Genomic DNA, 15,603 nt, shown 5'->3' on the forward strand with positions numbered 1-15,603 from the left:
TTGTGATCTCTCTCTCTCTCAAGTAACTAAAATCTTAAAAAAACCCATGTTAAGTGGTAAAGTGTTACATATGTTAAGAAAATATTAAAAATCACTCTTTCTCTGTTTGAGCCACAGAATCTTTTCAGAGCCCCCTTCCAGAAATTTATAATTATCCCTTTTATTCGTGGAGGAGAGCCCTTGATAGGTTTTCCCAGAAAGTATGTGTTCCAGAGTAGATAACACTGTGGGTTCTGCCTTTAGACCCACTTGCTAGGTCTGGCTCTGCTACTTAGAAGTGGGTGACAGTAGGCGAACTGCTCAACCACAGTTGGCTGCAGTTTTTCTTTTGTTTTTTTTTTTGAATATTTTATTTACTTAGGCAGAGTATGTGAAGGGGCACAGAGTATGTGAGGGGCAGAGAGAATCTCAAGCAGACTCCACCTGCCTGCAGAGCCCATAGCAGGGTTGGATCCCATGATCTTGAGATCAGGACCTGAGCTGAAATGAAGAGTTGGACCCTCAAGTGACCCTGGGCTTCAGTTTTCTTTTCTTTTAAGATTTTATTTTATTTTATTTATTTATTTAACAGAATAAGAGAACAGGAGAGCACAAGCAGTGGAAGACAGCAGAGGAAGAGGGAGAAGCATGCCCCCCGCCAAGCAGGCAGCCCAACGTGGGGTTCGATCCCGGGACTCTGGGATCATGACCTGAGCCAAAGGCGTCTAGACGCTTAAGAAAACTGAGGCCCGGGCGCCTGGGTGGCTCAGTTGGCTAATAACACTTAGCCTTTCTGGGTGGCAGTGTGAAATCAATGTGAAAATAGAAGGAAAGCATTTAGTGTATGCCTGGCGAGAAGTACTTAATGCCTGTTAGCCACTCGTACTATAAACTTTTTTTTTCTCAAAATATTAACCTATTTCCGACTCTCATCAGAATAGCCTCTTTTATCTTTTCCTCCACTCTCTTTCCCTCTCCAAGTTATCCAGTAAGGTTGGAAATGGAATGCAGCTTTTATGCTTACATAGAAATAGTAGGTAAGAATCTTAAAAAAAAAAAAAAAAAAAAATTTCAAGTGAGAAATGAGTAACCGAACTATTCCACTCCCTCTTTCTGCCTAAACTGAAATAAACACCACTATCGATGCAAGTATCCGGTCACACATGTGTGGCGCAGCTCAACAGTCAAGAGAAATACAGAATTTCTATATAGAACAGTACTTTATGCAACCTGGAAACAAAGAGGTGCTAGAAACTGGTCCCGAAGCTGACCCCACATGGCAAGCACCGGGTTCATATATTGGGGATAGCTCTGGTGAAGGACCGAGTAAGGTTCTGGGTCCCAGAGACTCTTCAGTCTCATCCCCTCAACAATGCAGTGGTGGTGGTTTTAAATATTAAAGAAACTCAACATATCAGTTTAGCCTCTTCCAAGAGATACTAGAGAAAGGGGAGTTAGGAAAGAATTTTCCGTTTCTGACCTTGGTCAAGCAAGTAGAATTAAGTCAGCAGGAAACGCAAAATTGCCAACAATTATATTAGAATAAAGCACCTTGTGAGGGGAAACACTATACAAACAGGACAAAGCGAAGGCGCCCTCGTCTCCGAGGCCTACTCACCCGGTCTGTGACTGTTGCTATAATTAAGGCATTTGGCACGAGGAGGGCAGTTTTGGTTTTCTTTATGAGGGTGACTGAGAACGCCGGAATAGAGATCTGAAACAGAATCAGTTCACACTGGTTGAGTGTTCACTGAACATGACTTCAAATCTTCATGTAGAAGGAAGAAAAAAAATTTTTTAAAGTTTAACGAAGAAATCCAAAACCACCAGGGAGCTCTCCAGCCTCCAGGAAAAAAAGCCAGTCTCCTCCAAGTTCTGCTCCCAAAGCCGGAGGGTAAATCTGCCTCATCAATTCTACTCGAAGGGCTGGGTGAAAAACCTTGATCTTGAGACAAGGCAATGAATGCAAAATGCACAGTCATCTTAAAGGTAGGCCCTGGCTCTACAGAAACAGAGTGCTTGTGGCCATCCCCCTAGGGCTAATCTCCACACACCACCCTCTCATCTATCCTTATACATACACAGGTATGGAAAACCTTGACTGACGCTGTTACAGTGGAATCACTACTGGACAGAAAGTCCGGGATCTGAATTCTCAGTTGTTACTTTCGTGAAAGGGAATAAAGGAAACCTTATTTAAAATGCAATCTGGATGCCTAAATGGGGAGCTCTCCTGTACCACTTCTGGTCCTCAGTTGCAGACCCCAACAGGAAGAAGCCCACTTGACTACCCACCCCAGCCAGAGGAAGGAAGGATTTCTCCTTGCCCAGCAACAAGCTCAGCCAATGAGAAGGCATGAACGCTCAATTCTCTTCAATGAGCTTATGTCCAAAGAAACCCCTCCCAACTTCCTCCTTTGCTCTATAATTTAATATTTTTCTCCTTTGATCTCGACTTGCGTATGGTTTGCCAGAGCTTTGCATGGCTCAAAGTGCGATTTCTCTCCCGTTCCTGAATAAACCCATTTTGCTGATAAAACCGCTGGCTGTTTTACTTTTTACAGTCCATACTATCTGCATGACCTACTCGATCTTACAAACCACACTTTCTAAGTCTCAGGTTTCTGATTTGTAAAATGGAGATAATCTTCCCTGCTTCCCAGGATTTTCTGTGGATTCAGTGAGGTAATATATGGAAAATACCTAGCACTCATTAAGAAAGTAATGTATTGTGCTCATTTTGGCAGGACATATACTAAAATTGGAATGATACAGAGGAGATTAGCAGGGCCCCTGTGCAAAGATGAGTGAAATTCATGAAATGTTCCACATTAAATAATAAAAAAAAAAGTCATTCATTTTCTCATTCGTCTTATTTTTATAAGAGGATGAGTGAAATAAAAGAACTTAAACAACTTCTCTGGTTTGAACAATAGAGAATTAGAACAGATGAGAGTGTCATTTTAATTAGGACAGTCCTATAAAGTACATGCTCTAAGAGAGTAGGACATGTGTTTACAGAGGTAGGTGACTTGTCCAAGGTCATAAATGGGTTATGAGAGAATCTGAATCAATCCAATCCAAAATGTGGGTTCTTTTTAATCCAGTGTATTACAAGCATGTACCAGATAACATGAAGAATAGATGTTCCAATATTTTTATATCCCCCAAGCCAGTTTGGTTTCAAAGAGAAACGGGCCATATCACTTTAATCATGATAAAGAATCACTTGCATCCATGGTAAAATGAACTTACTCCCTCCACAGATACACTTATTCAAGTGTACATTATCTTGTAAAAATGCTTCACATATTCTAGAAGAGAGCAACAAGGTCAGTGGGGAAGAGGAGGGCCTTAGGTTAGTACTGTCAGTTTGAAGGAAGAAAACTGAGCTTTTAATTCTGAATACTGTCTTTCCTGTATTTAGGTTTATGAGACAGAGATGTTCTACTGCCCCTCCAAGTTCCAGATGGGAAGACTATGGAAGAATGAGGGGCTAATCTTAATGAGATATTTCCTAAAAACCATTTTGCCGAAGAACTCTACTGCCCCAAATTTTGAAGTGTAGGAGATAACTCATATGGTAAACATTAGGATAAATTTGGGGGAAAAAAAGTAAAGTCTGCCAAGATGGATGAGGATATAAAAATGAGTTTAATTTTGTTTCTGAGCAGCAGCACAAGTGCACAGAGACTAGGGGCTACACATTTGGTTTTTTTCATAATCTAAGGCATGGAACACTCTTAAGGAGTTTTCAATCAACTGCTTAATAAGTATAAAATGACAACCAGATCACATGTGAGAAATAAAGTATAAATCGTTTTTCAGTTTGAGTCTAGATGGGATATGATCCATGCATTTACTTTTACCAGTATCTGAAAATGCAGTCAGACTGACCAAAATGTCCTGATTACATTAAGGCTGCACTTTGTTAATATTTCTCCAGGGTAGGGTGCTTAGAATTTCCCTCCCGAGAGTGAATTGTGAACTGCCTTTAGTTTACACAGGATCGTGTTGGACCCAGTTCTGTTGGCAGTATGGGAATTCTGCCACAGATCTGTGGCCCCAATCTCCTTGCCACCATCCTGGGAAGGGAAGAAATGTACAGGTCACTATTACAGTTCTTAAGTTCCTACCTCCTGATGATTTTTAACCCCTTGTCTCTTAGATTAGCTATAGCACATGCAAAAGCAACCCCGCTACTACCTTTTTGGAAAACCAGTGTGTTAGGCCACTCCTTTTCTCTTTTTCTGGTCTGGTTATTTCTCTTTTAGGTAGATAATGGATTTTAAAACCACTGCTAGGATCATATTAGCTTCAAAGTACACTTACTGAGTTTAAGAATTCCCCCATCCCTTAACAAAGACTCATTCTTCCTTCACTATTATCTCCAGCCCTGCTGCTTTCATCAGAGGTATTGGCTCTAAATTCCTGGGAATTATCTTATCACATTAAACTGTGGAGATTCCTGGGGCACCTGGGTGGCTCAGTGGGTTAAAGCCTCTACCTTTGGCTCGGGTCATGATCCCAGGGTGCTGTGATCGAGCCCTGCATCGGGTTCTCTGGCTCAGCAGGGAGCCTGCTTCCCCACTCTGCCTGCCTCTCTGCCTACTTGTGATCTCTGTAAAATAAATGAATAAAATCTTTAAAAAAAACCCCCAAAACTGTGGAGATTCCTGCTACCTAATCCCTTCCCTACTCCATGAACAAGTTCTTACAACTGAGCAGTTTAGAAATCCGGTATAAACTGCTTAATACTGTTTTGCATTATACTGATTCAGGTGATCATATTTATCAAAATGTTTGTCGAAACACAACTCTACATAATTACAGAACAACATCAAAATAACATGTCTGACCTACAGAACAATGTGCTAGTCGGCGGACCCAACACCAACAAAATCAAGAATTTTCCCTTGTATTTGTTACACAGTCATTATCCTAAAGATTGCCAGGGGCTTTAGGGAGAATATTTAAATAAAACGTAACTACTGCTCAAAAAGTTTTTAGTCAGCAACTTCATGAATATTAAAGCAGCTCGTTCATGATTCAGAAGGATTAACAACTCATTAGGTCACGCAAACCTAAGGAGTTTCTCAGACTCCTTGTTCTGGTGGCCTGAATGGACTGGTGGTGTGACATTGCAGGTCAAAGGGAAAGAATGTCAGTGGGATGGTATTATCTTTTTCCTTCTTATGACATAGTCCCAGGGTCCTCCCTTTGGAAGGAGTGGCTTGGGAAAGCTGCCAATTCCTCCAGGCTATCCTCCTTAACAGCTCAGGTGTCTTGGGCCTGTGCTCCCCCAAATCTGTTTAATGAGAATGAGAACTTGTCAATCATTGTCCACTGGGGAATGTGGACAATGACTCTCTCAGACCAGGCCTTAAGTGTTCTAATTCCTGCTCCTTTGGAGCTGGTTATGGTACAAAATGAGCTCCTTTAAGCCTGTTTTTCTACATGTCTGATGTGATAGGAACAAGGTGTAAAAATTGGTATTTATTTTTAAAATGGTCTTGGGTTTAATATATGTCTTTCAAACAAATGATGGCACGCTCTCCAAATGGACAACTTTGAGAGTTCTCTAGTGACATCTGGGTAAGGATTGAGTGTATGATTGTGGTAGAGATCTATGTATATAAGGAAAGAAACTGAGAGTGGTCTTTAGGAGAAAAGGGAAGTTAGTATCAGTTAGAGGTATTTAGAATCTGTAATATTTGGAACTATGATAAGGGAAATAAAGACATAAAGGTATAACAAGAGTAAATATTTATCAACATTGCTACACTTAAACAAACTTGACTTTCACAACATATAATAAAGTGCATAGCTTTCTTTTAAAAAATTATACCAACCTTAGTGTCTTTTCCAAAGACCTTGGAATGAAAACAAATCCAGTTTTCTGATACAAAGAGCTTCCCTTGGTATAATATCTCTTTCTGTAGAGCACAGGTAAAACCTGGGAAAACAGACACAGGTATAAGAGGACTTGCAATTTCCAAATGAAATAAAAATTCCGTAAATATGTTGGTGACTCAGGATTGGCAGAGATAATATACTCATATTCAAAAGATCTTTCCCCTCTTTGTCAGCTGTCTTCCGTGGAGTAAAGCTATGGGCATGAGAGTTTGTTTTTTAATTCAAAGTCTGACATGCTTTGGTATGAAACTCAAAATGGCCAGGCAAGTCTAGCACTACAAACGAGAGTTTGAGAATGGAGTTTCAAAATCCTCTTTTTAAGGAAGGCGTGTCACCTTGAGCTCGTGTTGACATTCCTGCCCCTCCTACTCTGGGACCGTCACCAATGACTCCTTTGGAAATTGATGGTCTCAGTGTGGGAAGAGCATGTGACCCACATGATTGGGCCTCATGGCAGGAATCCAGCCTCCTGCTTAACATGGGTATACTGAGAGGCCAGAATGGAACCTTGGTCCTAATGAACCTAAGAGGAGCAGAGGTCTTCACTGGCATGCTGAGCAGGATGTCTGGGGGTGATCCTCGCGCCCCACATCATCTAGGGATTGACACGTCTGCGCATTAGAATCTGTGCTTCCTTTCAGCCTTCTTCCAGTGTTCTCTGTTTCTCCAGTCTCGTGATCTTCACTCTCAGGACAAATGCACAGTGCATTTCAGCCATCAATACAGAGGTGAGGAGATCATTCTGGAATCCTCTTAGAGTGTTCCCTGTTATGAGGACAAATTCAGTTTCCTGGTCTACTTTCCTTCAGGTGTTTGGTGACAGCTGAATGAAGTTGGCACCACTGTTATATTGTGACTTTCAAAAGCCTGTTCCCCTGGGTGGTTCAGCCCCAAAATGGAGGCCGCTTTCTACCCCCAAACCAATTAGCATCTCTTCAAGTTAAGTCAAACAGACCAGAACTTACTTTGCCTCAGTGGTTCCTCAGTTGGGACATCAAGGAACAACTTGTGGAAGTGCATATTGGCCTTGTACTACAATGAGAACACAACACAGGCATCACCACTCACATTTCTTGGTGAAACATTGTAAATTTTGACTTCAATTTAAATTACAAAACAAGGGATGCCTGGGTTGCTTGGCCCATTAGAGTCCAACTCCTGATTTCAGCTCAGGTTGTGATCTCAGGGTGCTGGGATCGAGCACCACGGTGGGCTCTGCACTCATCGGGGAGTCTGCTTGTGGATTCTCTCTCTTTCTGCCTCTCCCCCCAGCTCATGCACCTGCACTCTCTCTCTCATATAAATCTTTAAAATAAATAAATACACCTTTAAAATAAATGAATAAATAAATAACCTAACAAATTTCCCCTCCCTTGATACAGTCGCTTTAGGAATTCTTTCTCTCTGACCTCACAGTCTTCAATACAAGCCTTCAGAGTGGGCAGGGCACAAGGTTTCATTTTCCAAAAAAATTAGTGACCTTCTGGTTGGACAGACATCCGTGACCATGCTATAGCTGGTGGTCACTGTTCTGCCCAGGTGGCTCGACAAGGATGTCCCTAATAACAAATGGCATGAAACTCCAAGGGATCTCACCAGGGAAGGCAGCAGATCTCAGAGCCCTCCAGATACAAAGACTTTCAGAGGGGGGCAGAGGTTGAAGGGTCAGATAAACCCGAGTTCAAGTCTTGGCTACACCTCTCCTTCGGTGTGTGATTGTGGCCGAGTGAGGGAGCCTTGCTGAGCCTCAAATTCTTCTGTGTCAGAGGACAAATACACTACTTGCCTCAAAGGGCTCCCATAAGGCTTAAATGGTACAATTCATCTGAAAAACCTACCACCTGGTATTGTCACTCTCATTACTTTTGTTGTGAGAGCATTTCCTTAGTCAGTGTCAGGGGGAGAGAACTCTCGAGGGCAGTAAGAAGACATGTGTTTAGACAGCTGTGACAACAACAATGGACAGCCAGCAATTTCCATTTGGTAACTTGCCTTTACAAATACCATTCCCAAAATAACCTGGGGAACTGGTGTCCCCATTCCATGGGTCTGGACAGTGTGCCTCAGGGAAACTGAATCACTGAACTGGCGCCACACAGCTAAGAGGTAGAACTGGTCCTCCTTCCACAGGACCCCTGCCTGACAGGATGCTTTTGATAAAAAAAAGTCTTGTGAGCCGAACAGAGAGATAGTATAAGCAGGCCCTTCATGTTTTATTATCCAAACTAGGAGTGGTCTCAGTGACAGGACTGGCCCTAATACTGCTCTAAGGAAGAGTTTAGAAAGGTCATGAAGATGAAAGATGGTCCCCACAAGTCAGCTATTCTACAAACACCTCATGTAAAGTAGGTCACCTCATGCTGCTTCCTAAAAGTACATTCAGTATCCACAACATTACCTGAATTAAAGCTAAGTATTTCATGGGAGTTTTCCTGAGGCTTATTTTATTTTATTTTATTTATTTATTTTTTTATTTTTAATGGCTACAGTGAGAATCAGCTACATGACTTCATTTTAAAAATAATCTGGGCCACGGATGCCTGGGTGGCTGAGTCTGTTAAGCATCTGCCTTCAGCTCAGTCATGATCTCAGGGTCTTCAGATTGAGCCCCACATTGGGCTCCTTGCTCAGCAAGGAGCCTGCTTCTCCCTCTGCCTGCTGCTCCTGCTGCTGTGCTCTCTCTCGCTGACAAATAAATAAAAAATCTTAAAAAACAAACGAACAAAAAACCCCCAAAAAACCTGGGCCCAAAAGAAGAAAAAAAATTCATGAAACAAGAAAACCTGAACATGGATTCTTCAAAAATGTGAACATAATAAAAGGAAAAAAAAAATAGGTGGTGGGAATGATCTATATTAAAAACAAGAGATAAATGGATAAATGCAATCGTGCCTCCTGACTGGATTCGGGGGGTAGGGGCAAAAAACATTTATAAAGGCCTCCACAGCGGTGCCTGGGTGTCTCAATTCATTAAGTGGCTGCCTTCAGCTCAGGTCATGATTCCAGGGTCCTGGGATCAAGCGCCGCATCAGGCTCCCTGCTCAGGGGGGAGCCTGCTTCTCCCTCTCCCTCTGCCTGCCACTCTGCCTGCTTGTGCTCTCTCTAGCTGTCAAATAAATAAAATCTTAAAAAAAAAAAAAAAGGCATTTACTACTGGGACAATTATGGAAATCCAAAATGGATTTTATGTTAACACGATTTTGGTATATTTACTGTTTAGTTACATTTCTTGTGTGTGCCAATGTGTTTTTTGTTGTTGTTGTTGTTGTTCTTAGGAAAAACATATTCAAGTATTTAGGGGTGAAGTGTCAATAACCACCTCAAACCATTGACTCCAGTAAGTATTCCCCACTCTAAGACACTGAACTGGGCTTTCACACCCATCTGGGGGTGTTTGAGAGCGGAACTGAACTACTCCTGGACAAGAGTCATGATCCCATTCATAGGTTCCCCAATCCCCAGCCCCGGTGGAGCTGGGGAGCCTTCCATTCATACAGGTGCTGTATCAGGCTCTTATTTTAATGCAAGGCTATCAAAGCTCTCCTGGTCTCAGTTAATTATTAGACCAGCATGTGACCAAATTGTTCCCTGCTCTCAGGGTTCTTGTCAGAGTTAGGGGGCACGGTGTGGAACCCACCACTGCCCAGGATATACTGAAAGGTCAGTGGGGAAATATGATCTTGATTAAAAATCAACCAAAGAAATGGCAATCTCTTCTTTCTTCCAGATTCCCAACCACCCCTGCCTATAGGAATCCTGACCAGCAGGGAGATGCACACTTGGGTTTAGTGTCCCTGCCGCGACATGACGCACACTGCCTTCCCAAGTTACCTGGCTGGAAGACGAATACTTTTTCCTGTCCATCTTAGATTCATTTTTGCTTTCTGCTTTACAGTCGTTCTTGTCGCTTGCTAAAGAGGTACCATCAAAACTGGATTTGGACCTGAGGAAAGAGAATCCAGGGAGTCTGTAAGATGAATTTTGTATGCTATTCATTGACTGTATTGTGACAAATCTTGATTATTATACAATCGCATGAGAAAACCTGACATTGGTTTTTCTCTTCTCGACCTTGGTGATCACTCATGATACTCTGCGGGCATTTACACAGTATAGTGTGTAGGAGACTGGGATGGTTTCACGAGGCCGCAATCTTAAACTGGAGAAATGTGAACTTGTGGGAGAAGTATCAGCTGAACTGTGAAGGTCAGTATACCATCTCAAAAGTCTTTTAAGCAGTCAAAAGGAGCAGGCAAATTATTAAACAAAACTACAGCTATAGTTCAAGCAAAGAATATTTTTGTTTCAGATTTCCATTAATATTTAACATGTGTTAATTGAGGAGGGCATTGTATTAAAGTCAGGAGGCACACAAGGCAGTCTTTTTCCTTAAGGAGCCTAAGAATTCATCAGTCATCTTTTTTTAAAAGGCAGTACAAAATTTAGCACCAAATAATACATACCAGGGGTATTGGGGGCAGGTAGAGAGATACAAAGTCCAACAGGAGATAAGAGAAGAGGGGCTCAATAGCACTATCTGGGTTTAATACACTGGGTCCCAGAGGATGAGCAGGAAGTGGATATGAGGAAAAGAGAGACAAAACATCCCACAGTGTGGAAAACAGATGTGAAACCAGGATAAAAATGAAGAATGTGTTTTAAAGTCAAGTCTTCCTTTGTTCTAGTGAGGGCAGAGGTATTTCTGAGGTGACTCTGATCCTGACTCTCCGTTTGAGTACATATGCAAATTTGTACATGTCTTCAGGCCTACAGACATGCAGAATCATTTCAAAGTAGAATGCATGTATGATTTTTTTGAGGTCTACATAGGACCAACTTTTAGGATACAATTATGTGGGATTATTTTTGGTTATTGGGAAAAATAGCACATGAAATTCATGATTCCACAATATGATTCCTTACAAAGAGGCTCAGTTAAAACTACTATTTGGTTCAAAGCAGATGTAAGAATCTTTCCTTTTTTTTTTTTTCCAAAGCAGATGTAAGAATCCTGAGTAATTCAGGAGGTTTGAGGGTACGACTCAGAGACAGAAATGACTGATGTCAGATTTTAGACTCTGGGTCTCTCAGCTATGAAAAAACAGGCTATTGGATATTTTGGGCCCTTGCCAGCCTCAACAGTTTGGATCCAAGTTGCTCTAGCCACAGGTGAAGATTTGGACTTAGCTACTGACCACTGAAACCATTCACAGATACAAATTCCTTCTGAATTCTAGCAATTACTTTTCTCTTTGAAATTATGAGTAAAGACTGTACTCCAAAATAAAATTATTTTTTTTTACAAATGTCAAATTACCTACTATTTATACTAGACACTAATCTGATTTAATCACCTCTACTGGTTCACATTAGTAAATGTCAATGGAATTGCCAAGGAAACGACCTCTTGAAGGACTCAGCAAATGCACCCAGGAGGGCAGCTGTATCCTTGACGAATTCAAGAGCCACCAGCAGAATGGACTTCTGCATAGCACAGCTCTCTGTGAAAGGGGGAGGAGGGCTGCTGATTTACATAGCATTGCTATCTCCGTGTCTTCGGAACTGTGGTACTCGCTTTTCTCACAGGTGACTATGAAGGGGATGGAAAGCCCAGTGTAAATGAAAATGTCTGGCCTCTTACTCAAAAATTAGGAATTTCCCAACAGTGAGAGCAGAGCAGTAAAGCACGTGGGGGGCTCTCTGCTACTACACAGGCAACTCACCCACACTGTTTAATAAGCCACTCTCACGATGAGTGTGTGCTTCTCATCCGAAGCCTGGGGGAGGCAGGGTCAAAGCAACTTTTTCCAAGCACCCACTGGAGCCAGCCAGTAATGGTAAAAGATTCAAGAAACGACATACTTTGTGCCTTTGCCCAGAGACTCGAGTGGTGAGTGAGGGGAGATGCTCAGACAGGAAACAGCTATAGGTGTGAGATGTGTCAAGCCAGCCATGCAGAACTGAAGACGAGAGAACGAGGAAGCCAGAAAAGAAAAATCTCAGGCACAGCGATGAGACTTACGCTTGGTCTTGAATGAAGTAAGGATTTGGAGAGAAGGAATGGGCTGGGAAGCCAGGAAGGAAAGGGAAAGGCAGGAGTTACTTCATTACCCTTCAGCAGAGGCCACAAGACCCCAAAGGAGCAGTTCTGATAGATGCAGTCTCAGGGAGGAGAAAGGAGAGCAGTTCCCCCACACCACCCAGCACAGATCCCTGGCCACACTTCCCGAAACTGACCATAGGTACACCCATTCTCTTTTCAGGGCAAGAAAAGCAAGCTGAAGTTCCTACTTCTTCCTTCCGTGTGAAAGCAAAGACATAACTGGAGTCTGAGAGAGTGCCAGGGACCATGGCTCCTCTCAGAACGGCCTGTTCCTCTGCCCCAGCCTCATGACCAAACTGCCGCTGGCTTCCAGCTCCGGCCCCCAGGAAGTAGGTGGCCCCCTGAGCCATGCACACCCTGGCCAGGGATCCCAGGCAGGTGGCTGCCAGGACAGCAAGGCAGCAGGTGAGCACACGCACAGGCAGAGAGGCCCAAGCTGGGTAGGCCTCGAGGGCTCCTTGGCCAGCCTTTCCAGGTGCTTCCAAGGTCTATGCCAGACAGGGGGCTATGCTGGCTTTATCTGGTAGCAAGATCTGTCCTTGAAGAATGGGGCAGGTGTTCTGCAGGAGACTGGGGCAAGAAGGAGGAAAGATGCCGCCCAAAAGAAATGAGACAGGAGGGCAAGCACTGGTGCCAGGATATCAAAGACAGACACCCTGCTTGTTTCTCAGGGGTTTATTCGCCTACACGAGATCCTGATTCTCAGCCACCACCATCAAACTAGAAACACGGGCTCCTCCCAGCAGCCCCTCCTCCCGAGACGCCCCAGAGAACCAAGTGTCACCATAAGGACTCACCGCAAGGAAAGGATTCTCTTCTGGTCTGGGGACTCGGCCTCAATGGACGGGGTTGGGGACTGGACTGTTGGCGACTTACAGATCTTCTTTTTCTCCTCCACACCATTCTCAGCCTCTGAGCTGGAGAAGAGAGAAGCACGCTTGGTCTTAGACATCCGGGGAAGGGGGTGGAAGGAAAACCGATGAAAACACCTTGCTTTCTGGAGGAGGGAATAATGTTCAATCCCCATAGCAGGCAGAAGTCAACTTGGATGGCAGTGCCCTTCCCAGATCTCCATTCTGCTGCCTCTCGGCTGATCCCTCAAGGGCATGAGCTCCAGGTCATGCCTGCTGCAACAGGTAAATGTCCAATTTTGTGGGAGCTGGGTGGCTGTCAGGTGTGCGCCCGTAGGCCCCACACTGCTCGGCTCCAGCAGGCTAGCTGTGTGCTGGGGCAACAGATCACCCAGAGGCTGGGAGGGCCTGTGTACACACGTGCTCAGCACACACGCTCACGCATGGCTTTCTGCCAGGTGTGAGCCTTTCTGCTGCGAGCCCCCACCCCTTTGTTTGCATTTCTCTTGTGTCATTTACCACCCACTGTGGTAGTTATATATAGGTCCCACTTTGGGTTGTTGATATTTTAACCAAGCACTTCTCTGAGCCATTTACAGTCTCTAATCTATGCAGCCACCTGGGCTGGGTAGGAATTATGACACCCCCTCTTGTTAACAGATCTGGAATCTGAGGCCCTCAGATATCATCCACCTTGCCCAAGCTCACACAACCAGTATCTGTCTGAGTTGGGATTCAAGCTAAGATCTGTCCATCGAGGATGCCTCAGGGTACACACCCATCCTCATATCCTTGTCTCTCTTTCCCCTGCCATCCACCCACCCACCCGCCCAAACCATCTGTCCCTCCATTGAGCCCCCTCATAGCTCGATGAGCTCCCGGGCGGGGTAAGGATCTTAGTGATTTTTATACTGACCACATGGTTTAGGTGAGTGCTGGTATCTAATCACGATCAATAGGCTTTTAGACAACGAGGGCTGACTTTGGTGACAGAAGGAGTAGAGGGGAAGCAAGTGGTACTGCACCCTGTACCACTAACAGATGAGGGTAACTAGTGGGTGGACATGGGAGCTGAGCTCCCTCAATCTTAGGGACCAGGGACACTAATTTCAGTTTGGGAAAGAAAGAGGAGGGCGAGGAATGCGGGAAGAGAGAATACATGGTGTTTTACATGGACCGACCTCCTTCTGTACCAGTCTGCAAAGCACAGAATTCACAAGACACATTTCTGAGAATGTGAGAGCTCTAGGGTGGCTGAACATGAAGGGAAACATATTAAGATAGCATTGCGATGACTGTTTGGCTACTCTGAATCCTCATTTCCCACCATTTGGTGCCTTTACCTGCACATGACCTCACAGGCAGGAAATGTGAGTGGTTAGCTGAAGCTTTGTGGTTGCTCTCTTACCACTTCTCACAGTATGTGACAGTTCCGGCCCATTCTAGTAAGACCGCAGTAGTGTCAAAATCAAGACCAGGTGTATCTGACAAGGTAGCCAGTTAACCATCCCTACAGATGGTGGGTGTTCTTCCACTGGAGTTAGCATTCCACTTCTTAGTACATCAGCATTCCCCAACCTTCCATGTCTTCCATTCTCAAAGTGCTCAAAATCACTTAAGTACATTCAAAGAGCTCAGTCCGTAACTGAACTGCGTGATGTGACAAAAGGCACATGGAAGTCTTTGCCATATTAATAGGAAGACATTACTTTGGTTTGAAATAGAGGGTTTTATTTAATTTTACAATCAAGCTGAATTCGTAGACTCTGAATTTTAGAAGGTTAAGGGGCTTTAGAAGATACTTCCGCCCACCCTAACCCTCCCCAAGACACACACATTATCCCCATTCTTCAAAAGCATCAGATGGGGGACACCTGGGTGGCTCAGTTGGTTCAGTGACTGCCTTTGTCTCAGGTCATGATCCTGGAGTCCCAAGATGGAGTCCCATGTGGGGCTGCCTACTCAGTGGGGAGTCTACTTCTCCCTCTGATCCTCCCCTCTCTCATGATCTCACCTCTCATTCTCACTCTTAAATAAAATCTTAAAAAAAAAAAAAAGCATGAGACGGTAATCCACTTGTGAGGCCCTCCTTAAGTAGGGAGAGTAAGCGTGTGTAGACCCTCCATAATCCATTTGGCATTTACTTATGTGTTTCCTGAATTTTGTGCACGAGTCTGAGGTGCTGCTATCCTGTACAGCACCTCTGCATACCGAGAAAGGACCCTCCCCCAGGAACCACTCACCAAAAGCTACCCATCAGTTTGGAGGAAGCCCTATTGCTATGTGGCCTGGCAGAGCTAAGGTACCCCTAGCTTGGGGCAAATGTCTTATTTAGCCAAGTCCTAGACTAAATTCCTTATGCACAGGGAACATCTGAGTTTTTCCATGGCTCTCAGCTCAGCATTTGGCTCCTAGTGGTACATGTTGACTGATGTGGTATTCATTCTGCAGTGTCTCACACAGAAATTCATGTAAGGGCCCATTCAGTTTTAGAGGTTTGTCGACTTAAAGATGGCACAGGGGCACCTGGGTGACTCAGTTGTTAAGTATCTGCTTCCGGCTCAGGTCAAGATCCCAGGGTCCTGAGATCAAGCCCCCATCCCTACTGTCAGGCTCCCTGCTCAGCAGGGAGTCGCTTCTCCCTCTGCCCCCCATGCCCCATTCATGCTCTCTCCCTCAAATAAATAAATAAAATCTTAAAAAAAAAAAAAAGATCCCACAGAAAATCAAGTAAGTGAATTCCTAACACAGGAG

General features: G+C 44.0%; 1 protein-coding gene and 1 non-coding gene across 10 annotated transcripts in view; one reads left to right on the forward strand and one right to left on the reverse strand.

Annotated features, from left to right (window-relative positions):
* The window catches only part of GRAMD2B (GRAM domain containing 2B), a 112,317-nt gene that overhangs the window by 14,135 nt on the left and 82,579 nt on the right, over positions 1-15,603 (reverse strand). For all 9 annotated transcript variants that reach the window (XM_059418410.1, XM_059418403.1, XM_059418406.1 and 6 more), the window contains exons 2-6: positions 12,796-12,915; positions 9,727-9,838; positions 6,861-6,927; positions 5,832-5,935; positions 1,598-1,693 (exon numbers count right to left, since the gene is read on the reverse strand). In XM_059418410.1, the coding sequence (XP_059274393.1) occupies positions 1,598-1,693; positions 5,832-5,935; positions 6,861-6,927; positions 9,727-9,838; positions 12,796-12,915 (499 nt within the window). The remainder of the gene's footprint in view (positions 1-1,597; positions 1,694-5,831; positions 5,936-6,860; positions 6,928-9,726; positions 9,839-12,795; positions 12,916-15,603) is intronic.
* On the forward strand, positions 2,711-2,815 carry LOC132028968 (U6 spliceosomal RNA). The gene has a single exon (XR_009407618.1). It is a non-coding gene; the product is annotated as a U6 spliceosomal RNA (small nuclear RNA).

The sequence above is a fragment of the Mustela nigripes genome, chromosome 12, assembly GCF_022355385.1.
Source record: "Mustela nigripes isolate SB6536 chromosome 12, MUSNIG.SB6536, whole genome shotgun sequence".
Taxonomy (NCBI): domain Eukaryota; kingdom Metazoa; phylum Chordata; class Mammalia; order Carnivora; family Mustelidae; genus Mustela; species Mustela nigripes.